Raw genomic sequence first — 25,866 nt, 5'->3', positions numbered from 1 at the left:
GACTAAGCGTTTCATACGTGTCCTGAGGTCACTGGTGAAGGTTAGGCATCACACAGGCTCAGACAGGCACGCGCGTCTGATCTCATCTCACCTTAGCGACAGCCTTTCCTGCACATCCCACGTAGTTCTCTCCTCTGGTCGTGCCGTAGAGAAAAGGCGGGCGTCTCCTGCTGTGAGGGACATGAGGCGTCGATCATGCACCTCCAAGCCACCCCCCACCCCACCCCCATGCTAAGCTGGCCCCTGTTTGCCTCTGCAGTGGCTACGGGCAGCTACCCTGGCGTGACCCTGACAATGTACTCAAGGCCCGAGGCCCATCTGGACCTCTTCGGGACTCCAGAAGCAGCCCAACCCCTGCCAGCTCCCCCTGGCAGACTGTCGGCCAAACAGCTGGCCATCCGCCGAGGGGCTGCTCTGGGGGCAGCGACGGGCACGCTGGTAGTGGGGCTTGTCATCAGGGTCCTGACTGCCAGGCCCTAGCAAGAAAGGAAGCAGAGTGGCTGCCCACCCCACATCCTCAAAAATAGACCTTTAGCCGGTGCCTCGTGTGACGTAACAGATCTGAATTGCGGTTAACTGCTCTTTAGAAGACCTCAACTGACCGGAAGACGAGGTTCCTGGGGTTGCTACCATTATTCAATAACGTAAATGGCTTCAAGTTGGAGATTTCAAGTCAAAACAAAATGGCAAATGCCACTGTTACATTAAGAAATGCATATTTCTAGGCTGAGTCTGCTGCCCAAGTCTGTACACAAAGCCTTTGTGAAGCTCTGGAAAGGGGGCCAGCGGGCCCCGCGCGGATCCCCCATCTGCGTCCTGCCCACGCACCCTCCGCAGATCCAGGCGCCGTGAGGCCCCGAGCAGGGCCGGGCTGGTCACCTTTCCTTCGGTCCTCTCGTGGCACCAGCATTTTCGCGTATCACAGACCTTGAGAAACACCTTTCATACAGTAGCCATTAAGATACAAACAAGGGCAGCGAAGCCCAGATCGTTGGGCCACGATAAGATACAAACAAGGGCAGCGAAGCCCAGATCGTTGGGCCACGTGGCCTCAGGCTGGAATCTGATGCTGATCCAAGTTCTAGGATGCTTTTGAGGCCCGGGACTCGTGACCATTTCTGGGCTCCAGGCCGCACACCGCCACCCAGTGCGGGCAGCCTGGCCTCTGTCATCTGTTCCTTCAACATCAGTAGCTATAGACACACCCACAGACAGACGGGTTTACTGATCAAGGTCAATAGGAAAGAAGGATGCAGAGTGCAAACCCTGGTTCTGAAGAGTCACCATGCCAGGGATCCTGCTGCAGGCCCTCCGCCCACAGGAAAGCAGAAGCCGGCATCCTCATGTGACATGAAGACAGCTTCTGCAGCCAAACACAACGACCAGGTACGGAGCACAGAAGAGTCACGTCACGTGTGCTAAGGTTGAGAGGTATTGAGGAGAAAGGACTCCACGCTCGAGTAAGTTTGGGAAACAACACACACCGGCACTTCAAAGGTTCTGTAGGCCTGGGATCTTTTAAGATGCTGGTGTGCTTTACAAACCCCTTCTAGGCAGGGTCGGCAGTGGGGCCAGTTTTTGTGTAAAACCTTATGGGATTGGTGTCTCGTGAACGTGCTTACAGAAATACTTGTTTTGGGTCAGCAGATGGGGAAGGAGGATATAGTTGGGGAAAAAAAAAACCTATCCACTCTATAGATTATTTTAAAAAACAACCCACAAATGACAAAGTAAAACTTGAGAAAAATCTTCTTGGCTGAGAATTTAAAATGAGAAAAAAATCAGTTAAAGAAAGCTGACCAACACCACCTTTGATAGATAAAGGCCAAAAAAATGGATTTATAGTTGGAGAAAACTTGTGGTCAAAGAATTGTCTCCAACAGGGGATATCTGAAAACGAAGAACGTTATTACAATTCATGCCAATTTTACCAAATACAATGTATTTATTCTGAAGCAGAATATACTAGTAGACAAGTCAATAATTTTGCTTAATTAGAATGTTTAATATTTGCAAACAAATCAACGGACAAAGGACTAATCTCCAAATATATAAACAGCTCATGCAACTCATTCTTAAAAAAAACAAACAACCCAATCAAAAAATGGGCAGAGGACCTAAATAGACATTTCTCCAAAGAAGACATACAGATGGACAAGAGGCTCAACATCACTAATTATTAGAGAAATGCAAATCAAAACTACAGTGAGGTATCACCTCACACCAGTTAGAATGGCCATCATCAAAAAAATCTACAGTCAATGCTGGAGAGAGTGTGGAGAAAAGGGAACCTCTTGCACTGCTGGTGGGAATGTAAATTGATACAGCCACTATGGAGAACAGTATGGAGGTTCCTTAAAAAACTAAAAATAGAACTACCGTACGACCCAGCAATCCCACTCCTGGGCATATACCTGGAGAAAACCATAATTCAAAAAGAGACACGTACCACAATGTTCATTGCAGCACTATTTACTATAGCCAGGTCATGAAAGCAACCTAAACGCCCATCCACAGATCAATGGATAAAGAAGACATGGTACATATATGTACGATGGAATATTACTCAGCCATAAAAAGGAACAAGATTGGGTCATTTGTAGAGACGTGGATGGACTTAGAGACTGTCATTCAGAGTGAAGTAAGTCAGAAAGAGAAAAATGTCGTATATTAATGCATATATGTGGAATCTAGAAAAATGGTACAGATGAACCAGTTTGCAAGGCAGAAATAGAGACACAGATGTAGGGAACAAACGTATGGACACCAAGGGGGGAAAGTGGGGGGTGGTGGTGGTGGGATGAACTGGGAGATGGGGACTGACATGTGTACACTGACGTGTATAAAACGGATGACTAAGAAGAACCTGCAGTATATGAAGTGTAACGCACAATATACCAAATGAAAACTCCGCACTGAAATCCTGTCTGAGCCATTTTATGATTGATTGTTCTAATAGTGGTCCGAGCAGCTGTTCCCTAAACTAGCCTAGTGATTGATTCTCGCCACCTTGTCCTGTGATGTAGATGGAACATACTGCAGAAAGCCTAACGGAGCAGTTCACTCAGTGGTAGATCACACGTTCCTAGAGTGAGTTACACTCTCTCACTGAGCAGCCGAGTCTTCTCAAGCGTGGAGGCGGGGAGGGTGCGGCCCCTGCAGCCTGGACCACCACCAGCCCCCTGCCCCGAGGGCTCTCCTTCAGACTTTCCATCTGGCTGAAGTGCCCCAGGCGGGGGGCGGGGGGTGGGGCGGGGGGTGGTGTCGTCTCCCTGCTTCTTCCGTCCCCTTTGGCAGGGCAGCTGCTGTGGCTCAGGGTCCTCCTCCAGACGCCCTCTCACCAGCCCCCAAGGCTCTCAGGGCTGCAGAGCCGTCCAGGACAGGAAATGTTCCCCCAGTTAAGTTCTGTGGACCCAATCTATTCAGAAAGGCATCTCTCTCGTCTAAAAAAGGGAAATTTACTTGCCTTGTGCTACAGAAATAAGAAGCTTAGATTTGTCCTTGAAGGGCCATTAACTTGCAACTTGAAGGTCCTATTAGGATAAGTATTGTTATGAGTACTTTCAGGACAGCAGTAAAAAATGCCAGGTGGGTTTTGTAAGACGCAGAACTCTACAACTCCTGCACCCTAGGAATGATAGCTGATACTTGTATGAAATTGGCAACTGTCTTCCAGGAAGCCCTAGGATTTACAAGATGCTCTGAGTGAGTGACATGAGTCACAAAACCATGTGTGGACGGCCGCACGGACCATCACAAACCAAGCACGAGACAGGACAGAGAGCGGATGAGAGAGAAGGGCCGACTCCCAGAGGTCAGCCTTTCAAGTCCCAACAGACGAGGGACAGGGAGCCCCCCCCCCACCTCAGTTCTAGTGCCTCGAACCCCAAGGGGGCTGGGAGACCTCGCCTCACCTCTCTGGACTGAAACCTGGAAGCCTGGGCGGGGCTGGGCTCTGGAAGGCCACAGGGTGATGCCCACGGTAGGGGCAGGGTGTCCCATGTCCCATGAGCAGCAGAGTCGCTGAGCAGGTTCTGCGAACTCAGGTTCACCCAGCACGCTCTCCCCTCCCCCAGCCCAGAGCTCTAGGGATGGGGGTTCTCCGAGTGTCTCACTATTGGGCGGGCGAGTGCTGGGCTTTGGCTGAAACGGTGAGTTTTATTAATGGTGAGTGGCAATGACTTTTAGGTTTGGCGATGGTGCATTTGCATATTATCTTACAATTTTTGGCAGGATTTAAAAATTACTGGCTCATTAATTATTTGGTAGAAGAAAAATTCAGTAGAGAGGATGACGAGGCGTTACGGATCACTCTTCAGTAGCATCCAGCCTGGGGGAGGAGAAAGGAATCTGGGTTACCCGCTGGTTTGCAATGCCCCCACCAGCCCCGGAACATGGGCCCGGGATCGGGACCCTGACACGTACCGTCTGTCCTAAGGACCATGTCAACAAGGCCCACAGATCCCTAAGGAGTCTTAAGTGTGGCCGGGCTGAGGATGACAGGTCATGCCCTCCCCCAGAGCAGTGGTGAATTTCACCAGTACCCACTGAGGCTTAAAGAAGCACGGCCACAACCGCAGAGTTCAAACGTTGGATTTAATTTTCAAAGGCCCGATGACATCGTTCAATTTGAACCTTTTACTTTCCTCAACTTTTACAAACCCCCAAATGCTTTCCACAGCTTATGTTAAGCTTTATTGGAACTTTACTTTGTGTAAAATGCACAGAGAAAATTCCCCCACTCTGAGGTTCTGACATGTCCCTTTGGATTGACAGTTTTGCAGCTTTCAGTTTCCCATTTTAAAATGTTCCAAATCCATTCTAATTCTAGTAAAGTGAATTACTAAAATCATATCCAAGCACATAACAAAATAACTACTAAGCGCAAAAAGCAATTTCAGAAAAATGTCTGCAATTACCGCCAGTAGATTCCTCAAGTAAACGGACAGTTTAGGCTCAGAGTCAGTTGTTTAAAAGGTGATTTGATAAGAAGCGGGTAAAAGCACAGAGAGAAGAGCAGAGAAGCAGCAAAGAGGAGAGAAACCCCCAATCTTTACGCCATCTCACACTGAATCCAAAACAATCGGGACGACGAACACATGCGCTCCCAGTAAGGAGCGCAGAGAGGTGCGGCTGGAAGCGGCCCGGACCTCCGGGTGCCCGTGCCCTCGCTCTGTGGGCTCAGAAGAGGCCTCGGCCGAAGCCATAATTAAGTCGATCCCAGAGCCCGGGATCAAAGCCATATTTTCTTGTTCCCAGCCAAATAAACGTTTTTATACACTGCTGCTTCTCTAGACCCTACCAGAGAAAGGCTTGTCTGCCAAACCCTTTCGGGAACTCTGGGCAGGCCACCTGGCCTGCCCTAGCCTGTGGGGCACGGGGCATTGCACCTGGGGGAGCCCTCCTGGGAATACGGGGCACAGTCAGCCTGCACCTCCGAATTTTCCATGAGGCTAAGAAACTCCATCCAGACCAAGAAGATGCCTGTCAGGCTGGGGACCCACGTCTCGGGGAAAAAAGATAGGCAGAGACCCAAGTGCACCTCCGACCTCAGGAAGAAGCAGAAGAAAAAAACCCAGAAAGTTCTACACCCCACAAGATGTTTTGGTTCACTAAGTCTGCTACATGAATTCTAAAGTCGAAGTTTTAAAAAAAAAACAAAACAACTCAAAACCAAAATAAATAGTGACCTGGAGCTTTTTATAAGATTATTCTCAAATTCTGAAACAAAGGGAGGTGACTATGAGTGGGGGTCAGCGGGCACGTCCTCTGGGACAGCTGAGTGCATGAGACCATCCTTTTCTGGAAGTAATGAATGCTTCACCCAGACCCAGCTAAGCCACGACCTCTAATCTTGAGAGTCCAGCAAGCTGACCTCACCCTTGGAAACCTGTGGCCAAGTTAAGTTTTCACACTCTGACTCTCTAGGCCAAGGTCCAGAACGTCTGGAGACATTCTTTTTCTGATATCGCCTAAGCCTCCAAGTGTAGAAAAACAAACGACTGGAAGAGAACACACCCCAAGCTGGCCCACTTGACAGAAAGGAAAGCAACAGCCCAACCTCCTCTCAACAGAGAGGGCTGGGTTCTGGCGTTCCTGGCTCCCAGGACGGCACAATCTGTGAACTGCCAGAAAAATCAACAGGGCCTTTCTCCTCAGCACAGCCTGGTATTTCCGAGGAAACCCAAACGATCTCAGACGTGACCAGTAGGTCCAGTTCCACCAAAGCTGTGACACTGTAAGGTGAGCCGACCCCCTTTCAACATTTAAACAAAATACAGATATGAACATAGCTGTTTCCATTAAATGCTTGAATCTGGCTCCGCCCCGAGGATACGGACCGTCCTTGGACGCTGGCCGTCATGAGGGTCTCTTAGCAAGTCCATGCCCGGAACGGTCAGTCACCAGAGAGAAACGCCACAGGCCAGCTTCCCCCAGCACAGCTGCTTCCCCACCAGCCCCGTCCCCGGCACGCTGTCCTCCACCTCCACGCACGCCGGGTTCCTGCACACCCAGGAACCAAACTGACGCTGAGACACCAACAGCAAGAGGATCAGAGGGTGAGGCGGCTCGGACTTCGGCAGCACGCTCGACGGGGCTTTAAACTCTCAGACCAGAGGCCGCCACACGCCCCCTGTAAGGACTGAGGCCTGTGGGCTGCACGGTCCCTGCCGCCGGAGCACAGAGGCAGCCAGGGATGCCCGGAAAAGCAGGGCGGCCCAGCAGCCTGAAGCTCCCTGACCTCAGTCTTAGGCTCTGGAAGTTAATAGGAGAGAGCTGCTTGAAAGACCGGAGGTGCTCCCGAGACGCAAGAGGTGCACCTGGAGGCGCCGGGCGCCCGAGTCCCGGGGACTCACCTTCATGAGCGCCGCCACCACGACGCCCAGGAGGGCAAGCAGCAGAAGCCCGAGTTTCCCTCTGTTGAGCCGTTTCAGGAAGAACAGTTTGGCCCAGTCCACCTTCGACTGGCTATTGGGAGGATACCGGAGTTTGTTTGCGCCTTCTCGCTTCAGGCTTTTTAATAAACAGGGACGCTGATGCGAAAAAGTATCGAAACTGTGTTTTCCGTGATACGCTCCCATCCCACTGGACCCTGAAATAAAGGAACAGACGAGACGGGCTCCGCTGTGGGTGACGGCGCTCCTTCTGTGCACACGGCGCCCCGGCCGCACCCCTCCACCGGCGCACGTGGCTCGTTCCAGGACATCCTGCTAGCGCCCCCCGCACGGCGGGCCCCTGGCACAGGACGCTCTCCGAGAGCAGGGCAGGGACCAGCAGCTCCCGGGGTGCTGGCTGTCACTGATGCCAGGGACCAAGCTCACTCTCACCAGAGCCCCACCTCCTGAGAGGGAGAGGGGGCTGGGCAGGGCCCGAGCGGGACTCCAAGCGGTCCACTCCAAGAGCCGCCTGTGCCTGTTCCCGCCGTGGCACGTGGCTGAGCCACTGCTCCCCCAGGCTCCTGGAAGGTGCCCAAGGCCAGGACAACGGGGTCAAGCGGCTGTGTGGCAACAGGCCTCTCGGACCTGTGCTCTGGGACCGTGCTCACTTCTCTGCTCGGTCACGTGAGCCGGGCGGACTGGCACGTGGCACAAGGCACCCGGCGCGCAGCTTACTGGGGCCGGGCCGCTGGGGCATCACCTAGGTGACAGCTGAAGCTGCAGGGAGACTCTGTGACGTGTGTCAGGAGACGTGCATTTTAAGGAAGAAAATCTAAACGATAAGCCAAAATGTTAACAGTGCTTCTGCCTCGGAGGCTACTACATTTCCCCTTGTAACTTTCTATAGTGTTTTGTTTCGTTTTGCCCCTTTAGCCCCAAAAAGTAAAGGGACGTTCAAGCCCTTGGCTGCTGTCTGCTCCTGGCGCTGTGAGCCCGTCACGTGCTACCTCTTTCGATAAAGGACAGAGGGCATTTATCAGTTCAACTGAGACCTGATTTTTGGCCTAAGACCTGATTTTTGGCCATAAACCAGTGAAGCAACGCAAGAAAGAACAGTCATTACAGACTGGGGATGGAGAGCAGGGGGCGGGACAGAGGTGGACCCCAGGCAGCGGCTTGCAGGGGCATTGACCGGGAGGGGGCCTCACCCACGCCTCCGAAGGGCAGGGAGCTGAGCATGAAGTGCATGATGACGTCGTTGCCCGTGACGCCCCCGCTGGACGTCCTGTCGATCATTCGCTTGATGAGCTGAGGACGAGAAGGAACAGAGGCTCCGGGTCAGTCGCCCCTGGCCTGGGACCCACATCCTCCTCGAGGCTGGGGGCACTGAGCGAGACCCGGACGACCTGAAGAGTTGGGCCCACGCACCCGGGCACACCCCAGTGCTGGACTCCCGGGACCACAGCCAGGGCCTTTCTTACCAGGGATGGTTCAGGCTATAGTCCAGGTTTTAAAAACTGTTAATATTTCTCTGTCTCTGCTTTAAAGGATGGCATGTGATTAACAGGTATCATTTCGTTTCTAGGAAACGTAAAACAGATTCAAGATTTCAGAGGTAGCATCCTATTTTTGAAGGAAATCGCTGGTTGGCCCAGGACGTGAATGGGCACGATGACACTGGACTGGTAAATGTCACCTCCCCTGGCTGCTGACCCACCAAGTCCTCCGTAGAAAAGGTCACTGCTGACCCTGGGACCGAGCCTGACCCGCTGCCCTGTGCCTGGGCCGCAGACCGCAGCTTCCACTCCGTCCACCACTGCCTGTGGTCATTTCAACCGTCAGACCGCTGTGTGTCAGTAACCCATTCCTAGCTGAGCCCCGCACGTCCGGTCTTCCTGGACGGCCTGTAGAGATCGGTACTGCGCCAGCACCGCCAGCATCGCCAGCCCTAGAAGCTGCCCCGAGACTCCCTGCGTGGCCCCGGCAGAGGCTCTGCAGAAAACACCTGCCATGGGAACTCGTCGACCTCACCTGGCTGCACCCTCCCTTCCGAGTTTTCCCCTTTCTTCAGAGGCTCCTGGCCCACTGGCCCACCTTGAGGCCACCGCCCCTTAGCAGCAGCCAGTCCTCGAGGTGCATACGGACGGGCCGCGTGGAGGGCGGCGGCAGGGCTGCTGGGCCTGGGCTGGCGTGTGCTCTGCCGGCCCGGCTGGGACGGCAACACCACTCCAACCACAAAGCCCCGTGGCTGGAGAAAGCCAAGTCCGAGGCTTCCCAGGCACCTCCCTCAGCAGCGCCAGAGACACTGCCCTGCGGGCCGCGGACGCCGCGTGGGTAAGAGCCGGGGCTCTACCACAGGACGCCCTACGGATCAACAGCAGAAGCGCTTCTGATGCCGGCGCTCAGACGTCTCCCAGTGACATGGCAGGTGTCCGTGAGTCACCAGGCTTGTGATGCTCGCCCCAAAGGCTCAGCTCTGACCCCAGGGAGTAAGGGAAGGGTCACAGCCCTAACCCCCGGGCCTCTAACCCAGGACTGGGGGACTCTGCATCACACGAAGTAATCAGCATTTGCTGTGCGGCAGAGAAGGAGCGCGGCTTCTGAGAGCGAGCTGCACGCTGGGAAGCTTACCTTAGTGTTATGAGAAAACACGTAGAAAGCCAGGGGCTTTTCGCGTTCATTTATGAATTGTATGGCTTCTTCTGCATTCTTCACAGGCACTATTGGAAGAATTGGTCCAAAAATTTCCTCTTGCATCACCTTGGTTTCAGGATCCACATCAGTGAGTATCGTTGGGGCTGAAAAATGAAAACGCTCAAGCAGGAGACAGAAATGCCAAACCCTCACCTCACGTCTGGCTCACTGGGTCACCCACCCATCCCTTCCCCACTCCCGCCCAGGTGTCTACTGAGACAGGTCCCAAGTATGTGGGTGAACCGTGCAAATATTACATCTCCACGCGTGTGCATCAGGGATCCTTGTGCAAACCCAGGGGGAGATACAGGCTTGAGTAAAACCTGTGCATGTTTAACCCTGTTCAGCACCACACTGCTACGTCCTTCTGTGGATAGGCCTTCCTGGGAGCACAGAGGGCCCCTCGGTGGATCAAACCAGTACAGCTTCTTAATAGAAGTGCGTTCCTGCCTGTGATCTCTTTGATCTTGATTACAACTGCGTCAGGTTCAGAAAACGTAATGAAATGGTGGGATTCCCTAAGCCTTATCTCAGCGTTCCGTCCACTCTGGGGAAAGACACAGACCGGAGGACGACATGGATCCTGAAGAGCTTTGTGGGGTGTCCAGTGTCCACACCAAGAAGTCCCCAAGCCGCAGTGCTTGGGGAGACCCTGTGGACGGGCTGGAGGGTCGACTACAGGAGAAGACACCTGACGGAACAAGTGTGCTCTCTCCTCCACCCACGGTTACGACCAGGTTGTCCTGGAGGCGTGGCACGGGACGGCTCTCTCCAGCACGCCCAGGGGTACAGAAGCCGCTGCCTCAGATCCGCTGCCCGCGGCTTCCCTGGGCCAGAGAGGTGTCCATCCCCCTCTGCAGAGCCACGTGCTTAGGTGAGGTGACCCTGGACCAGGTCGGGGGAAGCTCCTAACTAGTCTGCGCTAATCATGGCCGACCTTCCCTCTCACCACTGATGGGCGTAGAGGCAGGCAGTCAACATGCTGGGCCGGCAGGACACAAAGACGAACCCCCACGGCTCTGGGGGTGTTACGGAGCCGCTGAACTAACAGGCCGAGAGCATACTTTTCTCCGTACTGTTTAAGTCCCTTAAGTTCTGTTTTTGAAAAGTTGGGGTTTTTGGTGATGATGAGAGGAAACAGGTAAACAGATTTGCGGAGCAGCTTCTTCGCCAACTTCAGGTGTGATCTTTTTTTAAAATAAGTCTGTTTATTTATTTATTTTTGGCTGCGTTGGGTCTTTGTTGCTGCACGCGGGCTTTCTCTAGTTGCGGCGCGTGGGGGCTACTCTTCCTTGCGGTGCGCGGGCTTCTCACTGCAGTGGCTTCTCTTGTTGGGAGCACGGGCTCTGGATGTGCGGGCTCTAGGTGTGTGGGCTTCAGTAGTTGTGGCAGGTGGTCTCAGTAGCTGTGGCACGCGGGCTTCAGTAATTGTGGCTCGCGGGCTCTAGAGCACAGGCTCAGTAGTTGTGGCGCATGGCCTTAGTTGCTCCGTGGCATGTGGGATCTTCCCGGAACAGGGCTCGAACCCGTGTCCCCTGCATTGGCAGGAGGATTCTTAACCACTGCGCCACCAGGGAAGTCCCCATGAGTGATTCTTCCCTCATCTCAGGTGTTATTTTAGATAAGTGTGTTTAAAATTCAAAAGTGATACATACTCGTGGCAAAAAAACAAAGAACACAACAAGAAACTCAATAGCGAGGTCAAGCATGATAGGTGAAAACATTCTTTCTGGAACAGTACTGGCTGTCGGCTAGCTGTGCGATTGTGGTTGAGCTATTTCCTTCTCTGGGCTGTTTTCCCAGCCGTAAGCTGGAAATAACTACAGAGTCTGGTTCTGCTTCTCAAGGTTGCCAGGAAGAAAAAGTTAGATAAAATACGTGTGTAAATACAAACAACTAAATAGAGTTAGTCAACGTATACATATATAAAATCATCTTTAACTCGCTTGTAACAAAGCAGTATACCAGAAAGTAGTATTTAATAGCTTATTGAACACTCTACGCCTAATAGTTTATTCAGCGTCGGTAAAAAGTGTCCATAAAAACTGTTAAGGGGCCCCTCCCTACAGGACGAGATGAGTCTCCGTTACCTATGTAGCGTGTGGCCTCATCGGTCTCCCCGCCAAAAGCTATCTTTTGTCCTTCAAGCAAACTTCGTATCCTCTTAAAATGACGAAGATTGATGATCCTTTCATAGTCGGGGGATTCTTTTACATTTTCTCCATAAAATTCCTGTTGAAAACAGTAGTATCTAGTTGTCACCAAAGACCCATATTTTAATTTCTTTAATAATTATAAAATTCACCATGGCCCCAAATCTGGTTTTGTATCCTCACAGAATCCAACCCCCCAGCCCCCAAATCCTTTAACAGTAGTAAGACTAAGCGCTCTGGCAGGTCAAGGACAGGAGTTAAAGCACACACACAAGTCTCCCATTTTCCACGGTTTCGGGGGTTGGCATGGGTCCCTCCTGGGGGTGGACACAGAGCAAGTGGGGGGGGGGGTCTCGCCCCGTGTCGGGGCCACACGCGCGCTTGCCTATCAGCTCTGGCTGCTGTCCTGCGAGGAGCTGGGTGGTGGTGGCAGAGGCCCTGTGACCTGCAAAGCCTAAAACACTGACCGCCTGTGTTTTTCCCCTTTTGCAGAAAGGGTTTGCTGAGCTTTGCGCTATTTCCCCGTGTCAGGTCTTCTCTGGACTGGAACTTCCACCAGTCACAGATAACCGTGAAACCACTCAAAAGTTCAAAACACAGTCTTGGTAAATCAACCAGAGTAAGAGAGCCTCAGAAGCCAAGCAGCCAGCCCCGCGGGAGCTCTCAATCTACTCTCCAGCGGCACTGAGCACGGTCCACCCCCCGCACCCGCCTCGAACCCGGGAGGCAGGAAGCTCCCGGGCAGCGTGTTGCATTGTGTGTTCTTGGGCCCCAACGCCGGAGCCACAGGAGTGGTTTTCAGCGCTGGCCGCACCTCAGCATCACCTGGAGACCCCAGCCCTGCTGGACCACCGTCTTCGGAGGGGGGCTTTTCTGAAACGGCTCCCAGTGACCCCCAGTGGAGAGCCACGGTGACGAGAGAACACATGCCTCCTGGAAACCCAGTTCCTCACCACACTCACCCGAGCACGTCCCCAGCAGCCCCAGTGTCTTCCCAGAGTCGGGCCAAGATCCCCTTTCACGCTCTCCTTGTCCGGCCCCATCGCGGTCCCGCCACTAACGTCCAACTTCTACGTCACCTTGCTGCTCACCTACGTCACTCCTGGGTGTTCTGGAGCCTTCCTTTCAGGGCTCGGTCAGTACCCGGCGAGTGAACAACGGTTGTTTCAATAATTTCTCCACCCGGGGGGCTCCCACCGCTGACTGTCACAGCTTCATCCCTTCCTTTCTTCCCGTCCCAGTCCTACGTTCCTTCTGGCTCAGCTCAGGACACCATCATGTAGCCTTCCTTGGTCCCCTCGCTAGAGATGGCCATTTGAAACGCCCTCAAAGACTGATGGCCGCGTCAAGGTGCACGTTCCTCGAAACTGCTGGCTTCTCTAAACGGCCGGCACAGCCGAGCACCGATAACCTTGATCGCCGCAGCCGCGGCGAGGGCCTTGGCCACACCGCAGAGGCCTTGCGATGTTCTCCCCAGACCACACAATAGCTACTGAGCTTTTTTTTTTAAAAGGTTCGTTCTACACCTAACCAGTTGTGCCATCAACAAATCAACTAGACAGTGTCAGTGTGTGTAGCACCAATCTCACCCTGCTACCACGTTCTACGAGAGCACTTTGCATTAGCCAGGAAATTAGTTCAGTCACGTGCTCCTGGAATGTTCCCGGGAGGGGGTGGGGGGATGCCCCCTGCAAACATCTGATTTCACTCTGTATCCCAGTGAGACCAGTGGACCCAGAGGTGGGAAACACGAACCTTCACGGCCTCCTTCACCTTCCGTACGATCAGGTCCTGGAGGGACGGCTCGCAGAGCACGTAGTCGGGGGCGATGCAGGTCTGGCCGCAGTTCATGTACTTGCCCCAGGCGATGCGTCTGGGAAAAGCACGAGCAGGCAGAGTTCAGTCCCCACGCCCCTGTCACGCGCTTCGGCGCCGTCTGAACGTTTTTTCAGCTAGCTGTCAAGATTACTAGTACGTAAATGTATTTGGTAATCTTGATTAAAAAAAAATGTTTCGAAAACTCATCTCTGTATCAGTCGGTTGGAACTGAGGACGCATTTTCAATTGGCGTAGACTGTTCTACAAAGCAGGGAAAGCCTCCTGCCAGTTCATGAGAAACGTTACTTTACACGCAGGGAAGCCACTGCCTGTGGCAGGAAAAGAGAGAAACAGCCTCCTGACCCCCTCCTTCTCCCACCCCGGCCGAGAGGACATCTGGGAGGACAGGGGTTCCACAGACAGCACGGCTCCTGCCGTGGCTTGGTCCTGCTGCAAGATGCCAGGTACAAGCAGGACCAGAAGCCCTCCCCGATCTGGGACGCTGGGCCCGGGCTCGGACGGAAACCCACGAACCGGGGTCCCCTGTTCCAGCAAGCAGACGTCTACTTACAGAGCCAACCAGCTCCCCTTGTCTGAAGGGAGGGAGAGCCACGCCGTGCCGGCACAGTCAGCTGTGGGCTTGGGCACTCCTGTTAGCTGAACTGATTCAGCGGCGACAACCCGAAACCTTGCATCTTCTGGTTCTCAGATGCAAGATGCTATTATTCTCATCTCAGTTAAAAGATGAGAATTATTGGTTTTTATCAATAAAGGAACTCAGTTAAGAGGTCAGCATAATGCCCTTTCTTTGGAAATTTCAAGATTTTATTAGGCACACAGGATCCCTGGCATTATCTACTTCCTGGATCAGCTATCAGAACAGTAAAACTTCGTGCCAGGTCTATTATCTAGAGAACAGAAATAGCTTTTCCTCATCCTGAGGGCAACTGTGTGATTTCACAACCTCGTGTTCGTCTCCTCCGGCTGTGGCACCAAGGTGTGGTTTGCGAGAGTTCTGGCCCCTGTGAGGGCATCAACGGCAATGCCCAGCGAGGAGGCACAGGGCACGCCAGCCTGCGTGCTGGGGGCGCAGGGGGGGTCCAGACAACTGGTCTCACCTGCAGGCAACGTCCAAGTCACAGTCTTCGTCAACGTAACACGGACTCTTCCCTCCCAGTTCAAGGGTCACCGGGGTCAGATGCCTGGCGGCGGCTTCCATGACAATTTTTCCAACAGTGGTGTTTCCCGTATAGAGAATGTGGTCAAATCGCTGCTTCAGAAGCTCCGTGGTTTCCTCGACGCCACCATTAACAACCGCGTACAGGTCCTTAAAGAAAGACAAGCACTCGCATCACCGAAGGAATCCTATCGTCTGACGTAAACACGTAACATTCAGTGAAACCAGGAAAAGGTGGAGACAGGCCCCGGGAAACCACAAGACGGGGGCTGGGAGAGGGGAGGGTTGTGGGAACGTGGCCGCTGTCGGTGACCGCAGGACAGGCCCCAGGCGCGTCCACCTGGACGTCCTCTCTGCACGCGGCTCGGCGTGGGGTTCAGGGCACGGGGGGGAGCCGAGTAACTGCTCCCCGAATGTGTGCAAAGGCCGGCAGGGGAGCGCTTCCAGGGGCAGGTCCGGGCTGCACCTGCGCCCCGTCATCCTCTGGCTCACGTGCCTGCTGGCGGCCACCCGACGCCTCCGAGCCTCAGCCTCCTCTTGCGATGGGGGGACGTCACAGCGCTTTGCACTGAACCCTCACGTGCACCGTGCGACCGTCTGCAGCTGTCGCACGAGAGAGGATGGTCACGGTGTGAAGAGCGGCGGCGGGACACCGAGCACCAGCCGGCTGGTGGGCCCCGTGTTTCCCCTCCATCTCTACTCACAGCTCAGTGGCCCGACAGGTGTTTCAAGCTAAATTTAGCTTGCCTCCGCCTGAATCCACAGAGCCTGTGTGGTTGGTCCCCGACAAGCCGAGGGAGGCAGGGCCGCGATGGCGACGCCCATCCGGGCGGGGACAGACGGTGAAGCACCTACCCTACCTCACCGCCTTCACCGCCCTGGGCACCCCAGGCCCCGGGACAACACTGCTCCGTGGCCGCCGTGGCAGGGATGAGCCAACACGGGGAGCACGGCTCCTCCGAGAACCGGAGTTGGCTTGTAGGCCGCTGTCAGAAGACGTGGCCGACTACAGGTGCGATGCTGCACAGCTGCGTCTCCCTGGCACGCACCGAGGACTCCTCCACGCAGAGCCAACGGCCCCAGTTCACGTGGCGTCACAATCTCCTCCACGGGGGGCATCAGACCACTGCTTCAGAGATCGTCTTTTCTCCACCGCTTCCGACACTCTTGTTTTTAAAGATACATTTTTTTTGATGTGGGCCATTTATAAAGTCTGTATTGAATTTGTTATAATACTGCTTCTGTGTTTTGTTTTGGTTTTTTGACCGCAAGGCACGTGGGATCCCAGCTCCCCGACCAGGGATCGGACCCGCACCCCCTGCATTGGAAGGCGAAGTCTTAACCACTGGACCGCCAGGGAAGTCCCAGCTTCCGATACTCTTAAATGCCAGCACTGTAACTCTGAGTGAGGGTCCACACTCTGGGTCAGGAGGCCTTTCTCTTTCTGTAGTTTTCGGGCCACAAACATGCCCGTTTAAATGTAGACGTGTGCTCACGTAACTGTACCTCATGAAGAGCGCCCAGCACGGTACCAGTCCCTCATTAAATAACTCACTAAAAGGATACACCTAAAATCATGTCAGATCAAAGGTTAATTCGAAATGCCAAATGGCAGTGGAGGCTTTGTTAATAGCAGGGGTGCCGATAAAGCCACGGGCCTGGCCAAACTGTGTAACTACAACAGCTGAACTATTCCACAGTTTTTTTGGAACTTAACTTCTCTTGTTAAGCCAGCCGTGGGAGGCTGAGGGAAAATGAGTGTGGAGGCCTGACCACCAATGACGCAAGCCAGCATGAAGAGCAGAGTGTGTTCCCCACGACACACAGATGTGCCAAACAGACAGAAAGACGTGCCAGAGAGGGGGCAAGGTCCTCTTACCTGGTCTAAGTACTGAGGGAGGAGCGTAGCCAAGGCCTTGGCTGTATTTTCACTTACTTCAGAAGGCTTGATAATCACAGCATTTCCTAAACAAAGCAAAAAGCAGGACGTTGTCTAGTACTTGAGCGATTCTAACATCCACGAGACGGAGCTCCTGTGGGGAGCACAGGCTAAGGGTTAATTCCTCTGGTTATTTCTGGCTCTGCGTTCTGTCTTCCTCACCACAGGCGTGAACGCTCGCCCCACTGCCTCTTTCCCAAAGGCTAACTCCTCAGTGCTCACCACGTAGGTCCTTGACGGGAGGCCCCAGCCAGGCTCCCCCAGGCCTCTGGCCTTCTCTCGCTGTCCTCACTCCCACCCTTGGATTTTCCTTTTGCCCTGGGATTATCGCACAGACAAGCTTTGCCAACATAGAGCTGTTGGTCTGGATCGTGGTTAACTGAGAAATGAATCCCTTGGCATTTGCAAGCAAGCATTACTCCCAGAGCCCTTATTTGAATGAAGAAAGGGGTCAGACAGAATCAACTGGTTCATCCAAAGCCAGAGGTGGCAACTGAAACCACATGACGCTATGGACGTGTGACTCCAAACCTGGGCCCGTGGACTCGCGCGTGCCTCTACACCCTCGCAGGTCCATTCTCCAGGGCCCCAAAAAGCAGTCACCCCACAAATCTCTGGAGCCCACTGAACAAGTAATAATAACGTTTATGAATTCTCAATACACTGCTGGTGTAAACCAAGGCGAGCCACCACAGCAAATGCATTTAACTAACCACTATCCTTAATGTACAACCAGTTTCAGAGAATACGCCTCTCGAAGACAGCGTAAGGACGGAAGCTGACACCAGACCTGCGGCGATGGCTCCTATCAGAGGCTGGATGGTGAGGACAAAGGGGTAGTTCCAAGCTCCGATAATCAGCACGACTCCCAGGGGCTCTGGCTGGACGTAGGCCTCGTCCAGCATGGTGACCAGGTTCTTCTGAGCTGGTTTAGCAGCGGCCCATTCAGGAAGCTTCTCCAGCATGAGATCAATTTCCCCAAGCACGGTGATGACTTCTTGACTGTATGCGTTGAATTCACTCTGTTACAAGAAGGTCACAGTTAACCTTTGTGGGTATGACATACTTGGCCCTGAATGTCAGAAGCATTGGGCCAGGGAATTCCCTGACGGTCCAGTAGTTAGGGTTCTGTGCTACCACTGCAGGGGACACAGGTTTGATCCCTGGTCGGGGAACTAAGCCTTACGGCAATGCAAAAAAAAAAAAAAAAAAAAAAAAAGCATCAGGACAGGCAAACCTGTCAGACTAGCTGGTCTGCCATGCAGATTCCTGTGTGTCCTCCAAGCCCACAGTAAGGACTTGCTAATTCCCTTCTTAATATATTCAATCCTTTTAAATCCTTCTTTACTGATCCAAGCCATTTAAAGTCAGGCTTAAACGTTAACTCTTTCACGAAAACTTCCCTAATTAATAATGGTGTGCCTTGATCACACTTTATAAACCATAGTCACTATGCTTTCCTCTATATCTTAACATTTCAGCCTTAATACTCTGGCTTAAAACTATAGCCCCACTTTATCTGTGCCTGTTGTTTCCCAACCAAACTTAAAGCCCTCAAGGGCAAGGAATTTATTGTACTTCTTTAGTAATCCTATATATACACCCTCAGAAATGCTTGTAGAGTGAATGAGTCAGACTTTTTTGGTTATCTTACTTAAATCCACCTTGACTATTTGACATCACAGTTCCTCTCCACCAAAAGTGCTATACAGGAAGTTTTAGAGTTCCTGTTGTTACTACTGATGTTACTACCCCTCAAAATAATCTTCCAGGGGGAGGGGCCGAAGGAGCCTAGCAAAGCCAGAGCAAGGCCTTGTTACCCCTAAAATGAAGAGAAAAATTAAAAACAAAATGGTAACAACAGTGTTATAAAACATAGCGGACCATTTTTAAACCCGAAACACTCCCCCAAGACCTTGCTACTCAAAGCGTGGTTCCATTGGTACATCACCTGGGAGCTTCTTACAAAAACTCGGGCTCTCAGACCCCCTCCCCCCAGACCCAGTGAAGCATCGTCTGCATCGTAACAAGGTCTCCGGGTGACTCGCGGGTGCACAGATGTGACACCTAACATCATCGAGGGAAATCTGAGTGCAACGACGACAAGCAAAACCCTGTGTCTGCATAAGAAACCGCAAAGTTAAAAGACAAGAACCCGACTCGGAGGAAGAGGCCTGCAATACACGAAGCGGACGAATGGCCCAAATCCAGGGGAAGGGGAAGGGAAAGGGCCACAGCTGCCCGCGGAAAAGGGGCAGGTCGTGGAGCGCAGGTCCCGGGGGCGCACCTTGCTCAGGTCGGCGGCGATGGCCGCCAGGATGTCCCTCTCGCGCTCCTGCACCATCGCGCGCAGGGCCTCGAGCTGCCGCCGCCGGAACGTCAGGGGGCGCGAGCGGCCGGACCCGAACGCCGCGCGAACCCGCTGCACCTCGCGCTCCATGGCCAGTCCTGCGGGGACAGGGGAGATCGGGCGCCGTGCGGGGTGAGCGGGCCGGACGCGGGGCCTCTCCATCCCCGCCCCCCATCCCCGGGCCCAGCGACCCCGGCCGCACCTCCGTCCCGCCGGCGCGCTAGCTCCGTTGCAGCTAACTGCTCCGCCACCGCCCTGCGAGCCCGGGTCGACCCCGAGCCGCGCGCCGATTGGCCGGCGTGGCCCACGTGACCTGCGCAGGCCGGACGCCGCGTGGGCCCCGCCCCCAGGAGTCGGCAGGCGAGGGGGTGAGGACGGCCGGGCCGGAGCGGGCTGGGGCCGAGCCCCGCGGTCATGACCTCGCCGACCGGGCCCCGCGCCCAGCGGCTCAGGAGGCGTCGCCCTTACGCCGCGGCGCCCCTCGGCCCGCCCGGCCCGCTCCCTTCCAGCTCGGAGCCGCGGGGACTCGGCGCCCAGGTGAGTGCCCCTCAGCAGCCCCGCCCCCACGCCCTCCTTTACCCTTTACCAGCCGCTCTCCGGGCCGCCCCCCCCCCAGGTCCCTGCCCCCTCCCTCCCTAGAGGGGCAGCTAGCTCGGACCCCCCCTCCTGCACCCACGTGACAATGCCCGCGGCAGCTGGGTTCTCCCCTCGCTCTCCTGTGCACCTGCGGAGATTGCCGGAAGTCCTTCTGGCTTGTACCTGATTTGACTTGGGCTTTATCAGCTTGTCACGTGGTTGCTTGTCTCGTGCATCTGCTTTCACCACTCGGGGAAAGAATGCGTTATCCAGACGTGAAGGACTCCACTTTGAAGGTGGGGATGTCTGTCCCTTTCCTGGGACGCCGATGCTGGCGCTCCCTCGAGGGTGAGCTTCCCTCCCAGACGCCGGGGTCGTGCTGGCTCGCTGTCTCTTTTGAAACCTTGAAGGAATGTATCCTGTCGTCTTGTTTGATGTGTGTTCTTTGTCCTGACAAGATATAAAAAACTGTGTTGAAAACCATGCTTCGCCAGAGCGCTTTCCTCCTTGGTGGAGACTGCACCCCTGCGCTATAGTCCTGTTTGGCCGGAAAAAAAACCCTCTTTTAGTCTTATGGTAAGTTGTTTATTGATCACTTGGCCTCCACACCCAGCAGTCATTGCCATCTTCTGGAGACGGCCTGTTTGCTTGTTCGCCATCACCCTGTATTCTTCCGGTTTTCCTTTTCCCTCCCTGACCAAGTCCTCTGGGTTTTTCCTTGCTGGACCTTTCTCCCCTTCCAGGCCTCCTGACGTGTTCAGGTGCCTGAGGGCTCAGTCCTTGGACCTCTTCTCTTTCCACAGTCACAGCCTCGTCTAATCCCGTGCATGGTGGTCAGAGAAGATTTTAAATCCCATCTGGTCCCACCCTTTCCTCTGAACTCCAACCAGTATGTTCAGCTCTATCCCACTCGTACTGGCATTCATAATAGGCATCTTAAAGGTAGCTGTACATAGAACTGTCGGTTTCTCTTCATCCACGAGACAAACACAATGCACGCCTCCACCAGTATCCGCAGTCTCAGTAAGTGGTACCACCCTTCATCCCATTTGCCCAGGCCTTAGGATCATCCTGGCTCTTCTCTTTGGCCCTAGTTTCAAAACATAGTAAAAACACCAGTGGTTTTCCAGTTGAAGGACGGCTGTCATGGATGTATTTGTCAATTAAAAGAAATAATAGTATATCATTTTAACAGGATGGTTACAAACTCTCAGAAGGTTTTGGAGACGGTTTTTACAACACTGGCCATAGAAAGAGAAATATATCTTAGTTGCTGAGGTTGTTTGAGTTTTCTCTATTATATTTGTTATGTACGTGGAAAAAAATCTATGAAAATTATCGTATCAGAGTAACTCACATTGGAACATAGTTTATTTCTTTATAGAATAAAATGCATATTATTAATAAAAAAAATACCAGTGGTTGAATTCAACCACTTTTGCCCTAGTTCAAGCCATAATCATTTTTACCAGCACTTTATGTAGCATCCTACTGGGTTTCCTGCTTCTACTGTGGACTCGGTGAAGGTTATTTATCTGTCATTTCTCAGTCCTCCACCTGCCCTTTTATATTCTGTCCCACAGACACCCAGAGTGTGTGAACTCTTTTCCCGGTTCTCCTGCCAGCTGGCTTCCAGTGAGTTGTGGCAGTTGCTGGGTGTTTCTGTAGTGGAAGAGGAGCTGGGATGATTCCTTCCTTGGTCAAGGTGGCCGCTCTCTAGGAGATACAGGATGACAGTGACAGCATCTCCAGGTGGCACTAGTGCTGGTGCAGCTCCCCTGGGTTCCTTCCAGCCAGGGGAATTTTCAGCAGCTTCTCATCAGTGGTATCACCCGGCACCGGTGCTGGTGCAGCTCCCCTGGGTTCCTTCCAGCCAGGGGAATTTTCAGCAGCTTCTCATCAGTGGTATCACCCCATGCGTCCCTCTGACCCCTCTTACTCTTCAGATCCCCTCCACCTGTAGTAACTGGAGTGGGTTCTCTTTTCACGGCTGGATCCTGACTGATACGCTTTGCTGCAGCCATTCTCCGCCCAGCTGTCAGTGATCCTTTCACAAGACCCTCGACCCTCTTACTTCCCTACTCAAAGCTTTCCAGTGGCTTCCTGTGACATATAGAACAAAATCCAAAATACTCAACTAGCCGTACGTGTCCTGGCCTGCAGCCTCCTCTCCAGGCTCCGTTTGTATGATTCTCCCACTTAGTGGAGTGCTTCTCTTGCTGTTCACAGAACGAGAAGCACACCTCCACTTCGGGCCTTTTGCACTCTGCTCTTTCCTCGGCCTGGAGTGCTCAGCTAAGTTAATTCCATCTCTGCTTAAATGTAACCTCCCTAAAGAAGCCTTCACTGACCACCCTGTCTGAAATACCAGGCTCAGCCACTCTGTCCCTTACCCATTTGTTTGTGTCTGTCTTTCGTGTTCAACGTAGTGTCAGTACCAAGCAAAGAATCTGGTCGGTTGTAGGTACTCTGTAAATATTTATTGAACAAAGGAATGGTGCAGTCTCAAGTACCCCAGCCTCCGTGTCTTGCACTGTCCACGTTTGTGGCTTTCTCAATAGCCACAGTAATTTGAGAGTTATTTGAAGAGCTTCTTGGTGAAGGAAGGAAGGTGGCATGACCATCAAACTTTCCTTCGCCTTCTTCCTTGCCTTCTTTTGGCCAAAAACATGAAGTCCACATGGAGATACCACGGTGATCTTGCTGGTAAAGGGGAGGTTGCTGGTGAGCAGGCCTTTTACTTTACCGGGAAAAGCTGTAGCTTCCAGCACATACCGGTGTCTAAGCCAACTTCATACCCAAGCGTTGCCTGTGCACAGTAGGCCCACGGTCTAAGGTCAGTGCAGGATTCTCCCGCTGTCCCAGAGGAGAGCATTCCCAGGAACCCGTCCCTAAGCCAAAATGGAGTAAAGCCAAGTAGCAATTACAAACGCTGTATGCTATTTTCACTCTTCACCTCCTTCTCTCCTAAAAGTGAAAATCCTCTTTGGATTTCTTTCCATTAGCAAACACAGGTACTAAAGCAGGTCTTTAGTAAAAGCACAGTGGTGTAAAGCAGACTTTCAAAAAATGGAGGAAACCTGTTTCTGGAACCATGTGGTGATGTTTAAATGGGCTCAGAGTTCATTGAGTAACCATTTTAAACCCTGAGCTAAGGAATGTTATGTAAGGGACTAGGGAAACTGACATAGGACTCATGCCACAATTTTTTAAAATGTAAATAATGAACAGAATTCCAGCGTGAAAATAGGCAATCTAAGGCATGATATCAAAGTATCATCTAAGGCAAGTTAATCTCTGAGCAGCAAAGGGCTGCTTCTGCTGAGGGTTAGACAGGAGGATCTTAGGAAGAATCTGTCGCAGTTCTAATGGCAACATCACCAGGAGTTTGACTCTGCCAACTCTTGAACTTTTTTTTTATTAACTGGAGAGATCAATTGATGGCTTTCTTTTTGGCATATTTTAAAACCACATCCAAACTCTTTTTTTGTGTGTGTAATTTTTTAAATTGAAGTAGAGTTGATTTACAGTGTTGTGTTAATTTTTGTTGTACATCAAAGTGATTAAGTTATACATATACATATATATACATATATACATATATATATATATATATATATATATATACTTTTTTTTTTTTTTTCCCCACACGGCTTATGGGATCTTAGTTCCCCAACCAGGGATTGAACCCGGGCCCTCAGCAATGAAAGCACAGAGTCCTAACCGCTGGACCGCCAGGGAATTCTCTGTATACATTCTTTTTTTTTTTTTTTAATTCTTTTCCATTAATTGGTTTATCATAGAATACTGAATATAGTTCCCCGTGCTATACAGTAAGACCTTGTTGTTCATCCATCCTATATATAATAGTTTGCATCTGCTAATCCCAACATCCCACTCCATCCCTCCCCCAGCCCCCTCCCCTTTGGCAGCCACCATTGTATTCTCTATGTCTGTGAGTCTGTTTCTGTTTCATAGATAAGTTCATTCGTGTCATATTTTAGATTCCACATATAAGTGATGTCATATAACATTGTCTTTCTTTCTAACTTACTTCACTTAATATGATAACCTCTAGTTGCATCCATGTTTTTGCAAATGGCATTATTTCATTCTTATGGCTGAGTGGTATTCCATTGTGTATATACGTACCACATCTTCTTTATCCATTCATCTGCTGATGGACATTTACATTGTTTCTGTGTCTTAGCTATTGTGAATAGTGCTGCTATGAACATAGCCATGCATGTATCTTTCTGAATTAGAGTTTTGTCTGGGTATATGCCCAGGAGTGGGATTGCTGGATCATATGGTAGTATATTTTCTGAGGAACCTCCATACCGTTCTCCATAGTAGCTGCACCAATTTACATTCCCACCAACAGTGTAGGAGGGTTCCCTTTTCTCCACACCCTCTCCAGCATTTGTTATTTGTAGACTTTTTAATGATGGCCATTCTGACCAGTGTGAGGTGATACCTCATTGTAGATTTGATTTGCATTTCTCTTTTTAAAAAATTTTTATTTTATTTATTTATTTGCACCAGGTCTTAGTTGCAGCATGCTCGTGGGATCTAGTTCCCTGACCAGGGATCGAACCTAGGCCCGCTGCATTGGGAGCTCAGAGTCTTAAGCCCTGTGCCACCAGGGAAGTCCCGCATTTCTCTGTTAATCATGGACGTTGAGCATCTTTTCATGTACCTATTGGCCATTTGTATTTCTTCTTTGGAGAAATGTCTGTTTAGGTCTTCTGCCCATTTTTCGATTGGGTTGTTTGTTTGTTGTTGAGTATTATGAGCTGTTTGTATATTTTGGAAATTAAGCCCTGTCGGTCATTCCGTAGGCAGTCTTTTTGTTTTCTTTTATGGTTTCCTTTGCTGTGCAAAAGCTTGTAAGTTTAATTCGGTCTCATGTGTTTATTTTTGTTTTTATTTTTATTGCCTTGGGAGACGGACCTAAGAAAACCCATGTCCAGATTCTTCAGCAGAACAAGGTGGTATGTTTATGAAACCGAAGAGTGGACTGGGGATTCTTTCACCCCCAAGTTGAAACGCTCCCCTTCCAGCTTTTGATTATGGTGTGCCCATGGATTTGAGTATCTCTGGGCGAGCGAGATTACCACTTGCAGGTACAGGATTGTGGGGTGAGTGCCTACAAGCTATTTCTTTGGGGACATATAGTACGCCTGGCCACCATACTTTCCTAGTCCATTACCCCTTTTTTGTCCTTAAAGTTTCTTCATTGTGGGTGGTCCACTCTGTGACCCCTCTCCGGTGCGGGTAACCCAAGCCTGACCATTCAGCCCTCCCAGAACTTTGTTTAGAACTATCACGACAGAGACATGCTTTCCCCATGGGCTCACCAGCTATGCAGATGGTAGAATCCTAGAGCCACTTGTAGCTAATTTGTTGGCACCCCAGGGGAAATGACTCGCTGAGAATAAAGCTGAGACAGAGGAAGGCAGAGCTCAGAGACAAGTCCTGATAAGATCGTTTGTGTTCAGTTAAGGCTCGAAGCTAAAAGCACCTCTGTGAAGGACATCGTCATAGTTCCTCTCATAAACCAGTCAATTTCCAAATGTCGGGGACCCAGTGTTTGAATTGAATTTTTTTGCCACTTGCTACCCAGAGACCTGAACATGATAGAGAGACATGCCACATTGCACTTAATTCTGTTATCCAGGTCCTCAGACTAATCCACGATGGGGTAAAAGGAGGTACAAAACGTTAACATTTTAAAAACTATGTATGCAGTCAATATATTCCTTGCAGTGTGGTATAAGTTATGAGCAAATCAGCCAGTTTTCTAGGAGACCAGATTAGGGCCAGAAGGAAGGAAGGAGGCCTGGGCTGCACTCACACCCTTCGTCCCCTGAGACTCAGAGAATTAAGGTGTTCATTCCCCAATTGCCTTTGGGAAAGCTCTCCCTGCTGACTGCTGAAGAGGTCACACGTTTGAACCTTGCATGTAGTCTAGCATCTTTTGGGGGGTAATAAAACACTGTGTTTTTATTGGATATGATATAAATACAAAACAGTGCATGAATTATAAATGTGTACCATGAATTATGGCAAAGGTAACCCACCTGTATATCTACCACCCAGAAGGTTACCAGCATCCCCCTTATACCCCTATATCTAGTCACGGCTAGAGAATTTCCTTGTGGAAGCAGATACATGCATAACTTCAGTAGTCAAATAACTTTCCGTCGTGCTTGTACCAATTCACAGTCCCCACGTGTGTGTGTGGTGGTGCGTGTGTAGAGTGTGTGTGTGTGTGTGTG

At 51.7% G+C, this 25,866-nt stretch overlaps 2 protein-coding genes and 1 long non-coding RNA gene across 14 annotated transcripts in view; 2 read left to right on the top strand and 1 right to left on the bottom strand.

Moving 5' to 3' along the window:
- Positions 1–9,483, top strand: part of SLC47A2 (solute carrier family 47 member 2) — a 31,605-nt gene extending 22,122 nt beyond the window's left edge. For 4 of the 11 annotated variants that reach the window (XM_029211830.1, XM_029211828.1, XM_029211827.1 and 1 more), the window contains one exon: positions 260–2,177. In XM_029211830.1, coding sequence (XP_029067663.1) covers positions 260–480 — 221 coding nt within the window. In that variant the 3' untranslated portion in view covers positions 481–2,177. Of the gene's footprint in view, positions 1–259; positions 2,178–3,676; positions 3,802–8,463 lie in introns of those variants that run through there. The other 7 variants (XR_003791949.1, XM_029211826.1, XM_029211829.1 and 4 more) reach the window with 5 other exon arrangements.
- ALDH3A2 (aldehyde dehydrogenase 3 family member A2) lies at positions 3,806–19,878 on the bottom strand. Of its 2 annotated transcripts, none has more exons than XM_029211832.1 (11): positions 19,686–19,878; positions 18,947–19,107; positions 17,450–17,681; positions 16,600–16,685; positions 14,662–14,870; positions 13,481–13,598; positions 11,663–11,804; positions 9,510–9,676; positions 8,087–8,186; positions 6,858–7,093; positions 3,806–4,330 (listed from the first exon to the last, which is right to left on the bottom strand). In XM_029211832.1, the coding sequence occupies exons 2-11, from the start codon at positions 19,097–19,099 to the stop codon at positions 4,316–4,318; spliced, it is 1,458 nt and encodes a 485-aa protein (XP_029067665.1). In that variant the 5' UTR covers positions 19,100–19,107; positions 19,686–19,878; the 3' UTR covers positions 3,806–4,315. The 2 variants fall into 2 exon arrangements, with proteins under 2 accessions (XP_029067665.1, XP_029067664.1); XM_029211831.1 differs by lacking the exon at positions 19,686–19,878 and adding an exon at positions 19,212–19,276.
- LOC114889046 lies at positions 9,603–13,397 on the top strand. Its single transcript, XR_003791951.1, has 3 exons — positions 9,603–9,660; positions 9,920–10,752; positions 12,218–13,397. It is a non-coding gene; the product is annotated as an uncharacterized LOC114889046 (long non-coding RNA).
- Positions 19,879–25,866: the final 5,988 nt, after the last annotated feature.

Source organism: Monodon monoceros, unplaced genomic scaffold (genome assembly GCF_005190385.1).
Source record: "Monodon monoceros isolate NGI ecotype Baffin Bay Population unplaced genomic scaffold, NGI_Narwhal_1 Super_Scaffold_9, whole genome shotgun sequence".
Taxonomy (NCBI): Eukaryota; Metazoa; Chordata; class Mammalia; order Artiodactyla; family Monodontidae; genus Monodon; species Monodon monoceros.
This window is presented reverse-complemented; position numbering and strand designations above follow the sequence as displayed.

Coding starts and splice junctions, on each gene's coding strand:
- ALDH3A2 (XM_029211832.1), bottom strand. CDS start 19,099: ATGGAGCGCGAGGTGCAGCGGGTTCGCGCGGCGTTCGGGTCCGGCCGC. Junction 17,682..18,946: donor TCGCCGCCGACCTGAGCAAG/GTGCGCCCCCGG, acceptor TTCTTGTAACAG/AGTGAATTCAACGCATACAG. Junction 11,805..13,480: donor AGGTGAAGGAGGCCGTGAAG/GTTCGTGTTTCC, acceptor TGTTTTCAACAG/GAATTTTATGGAGAAAATGT.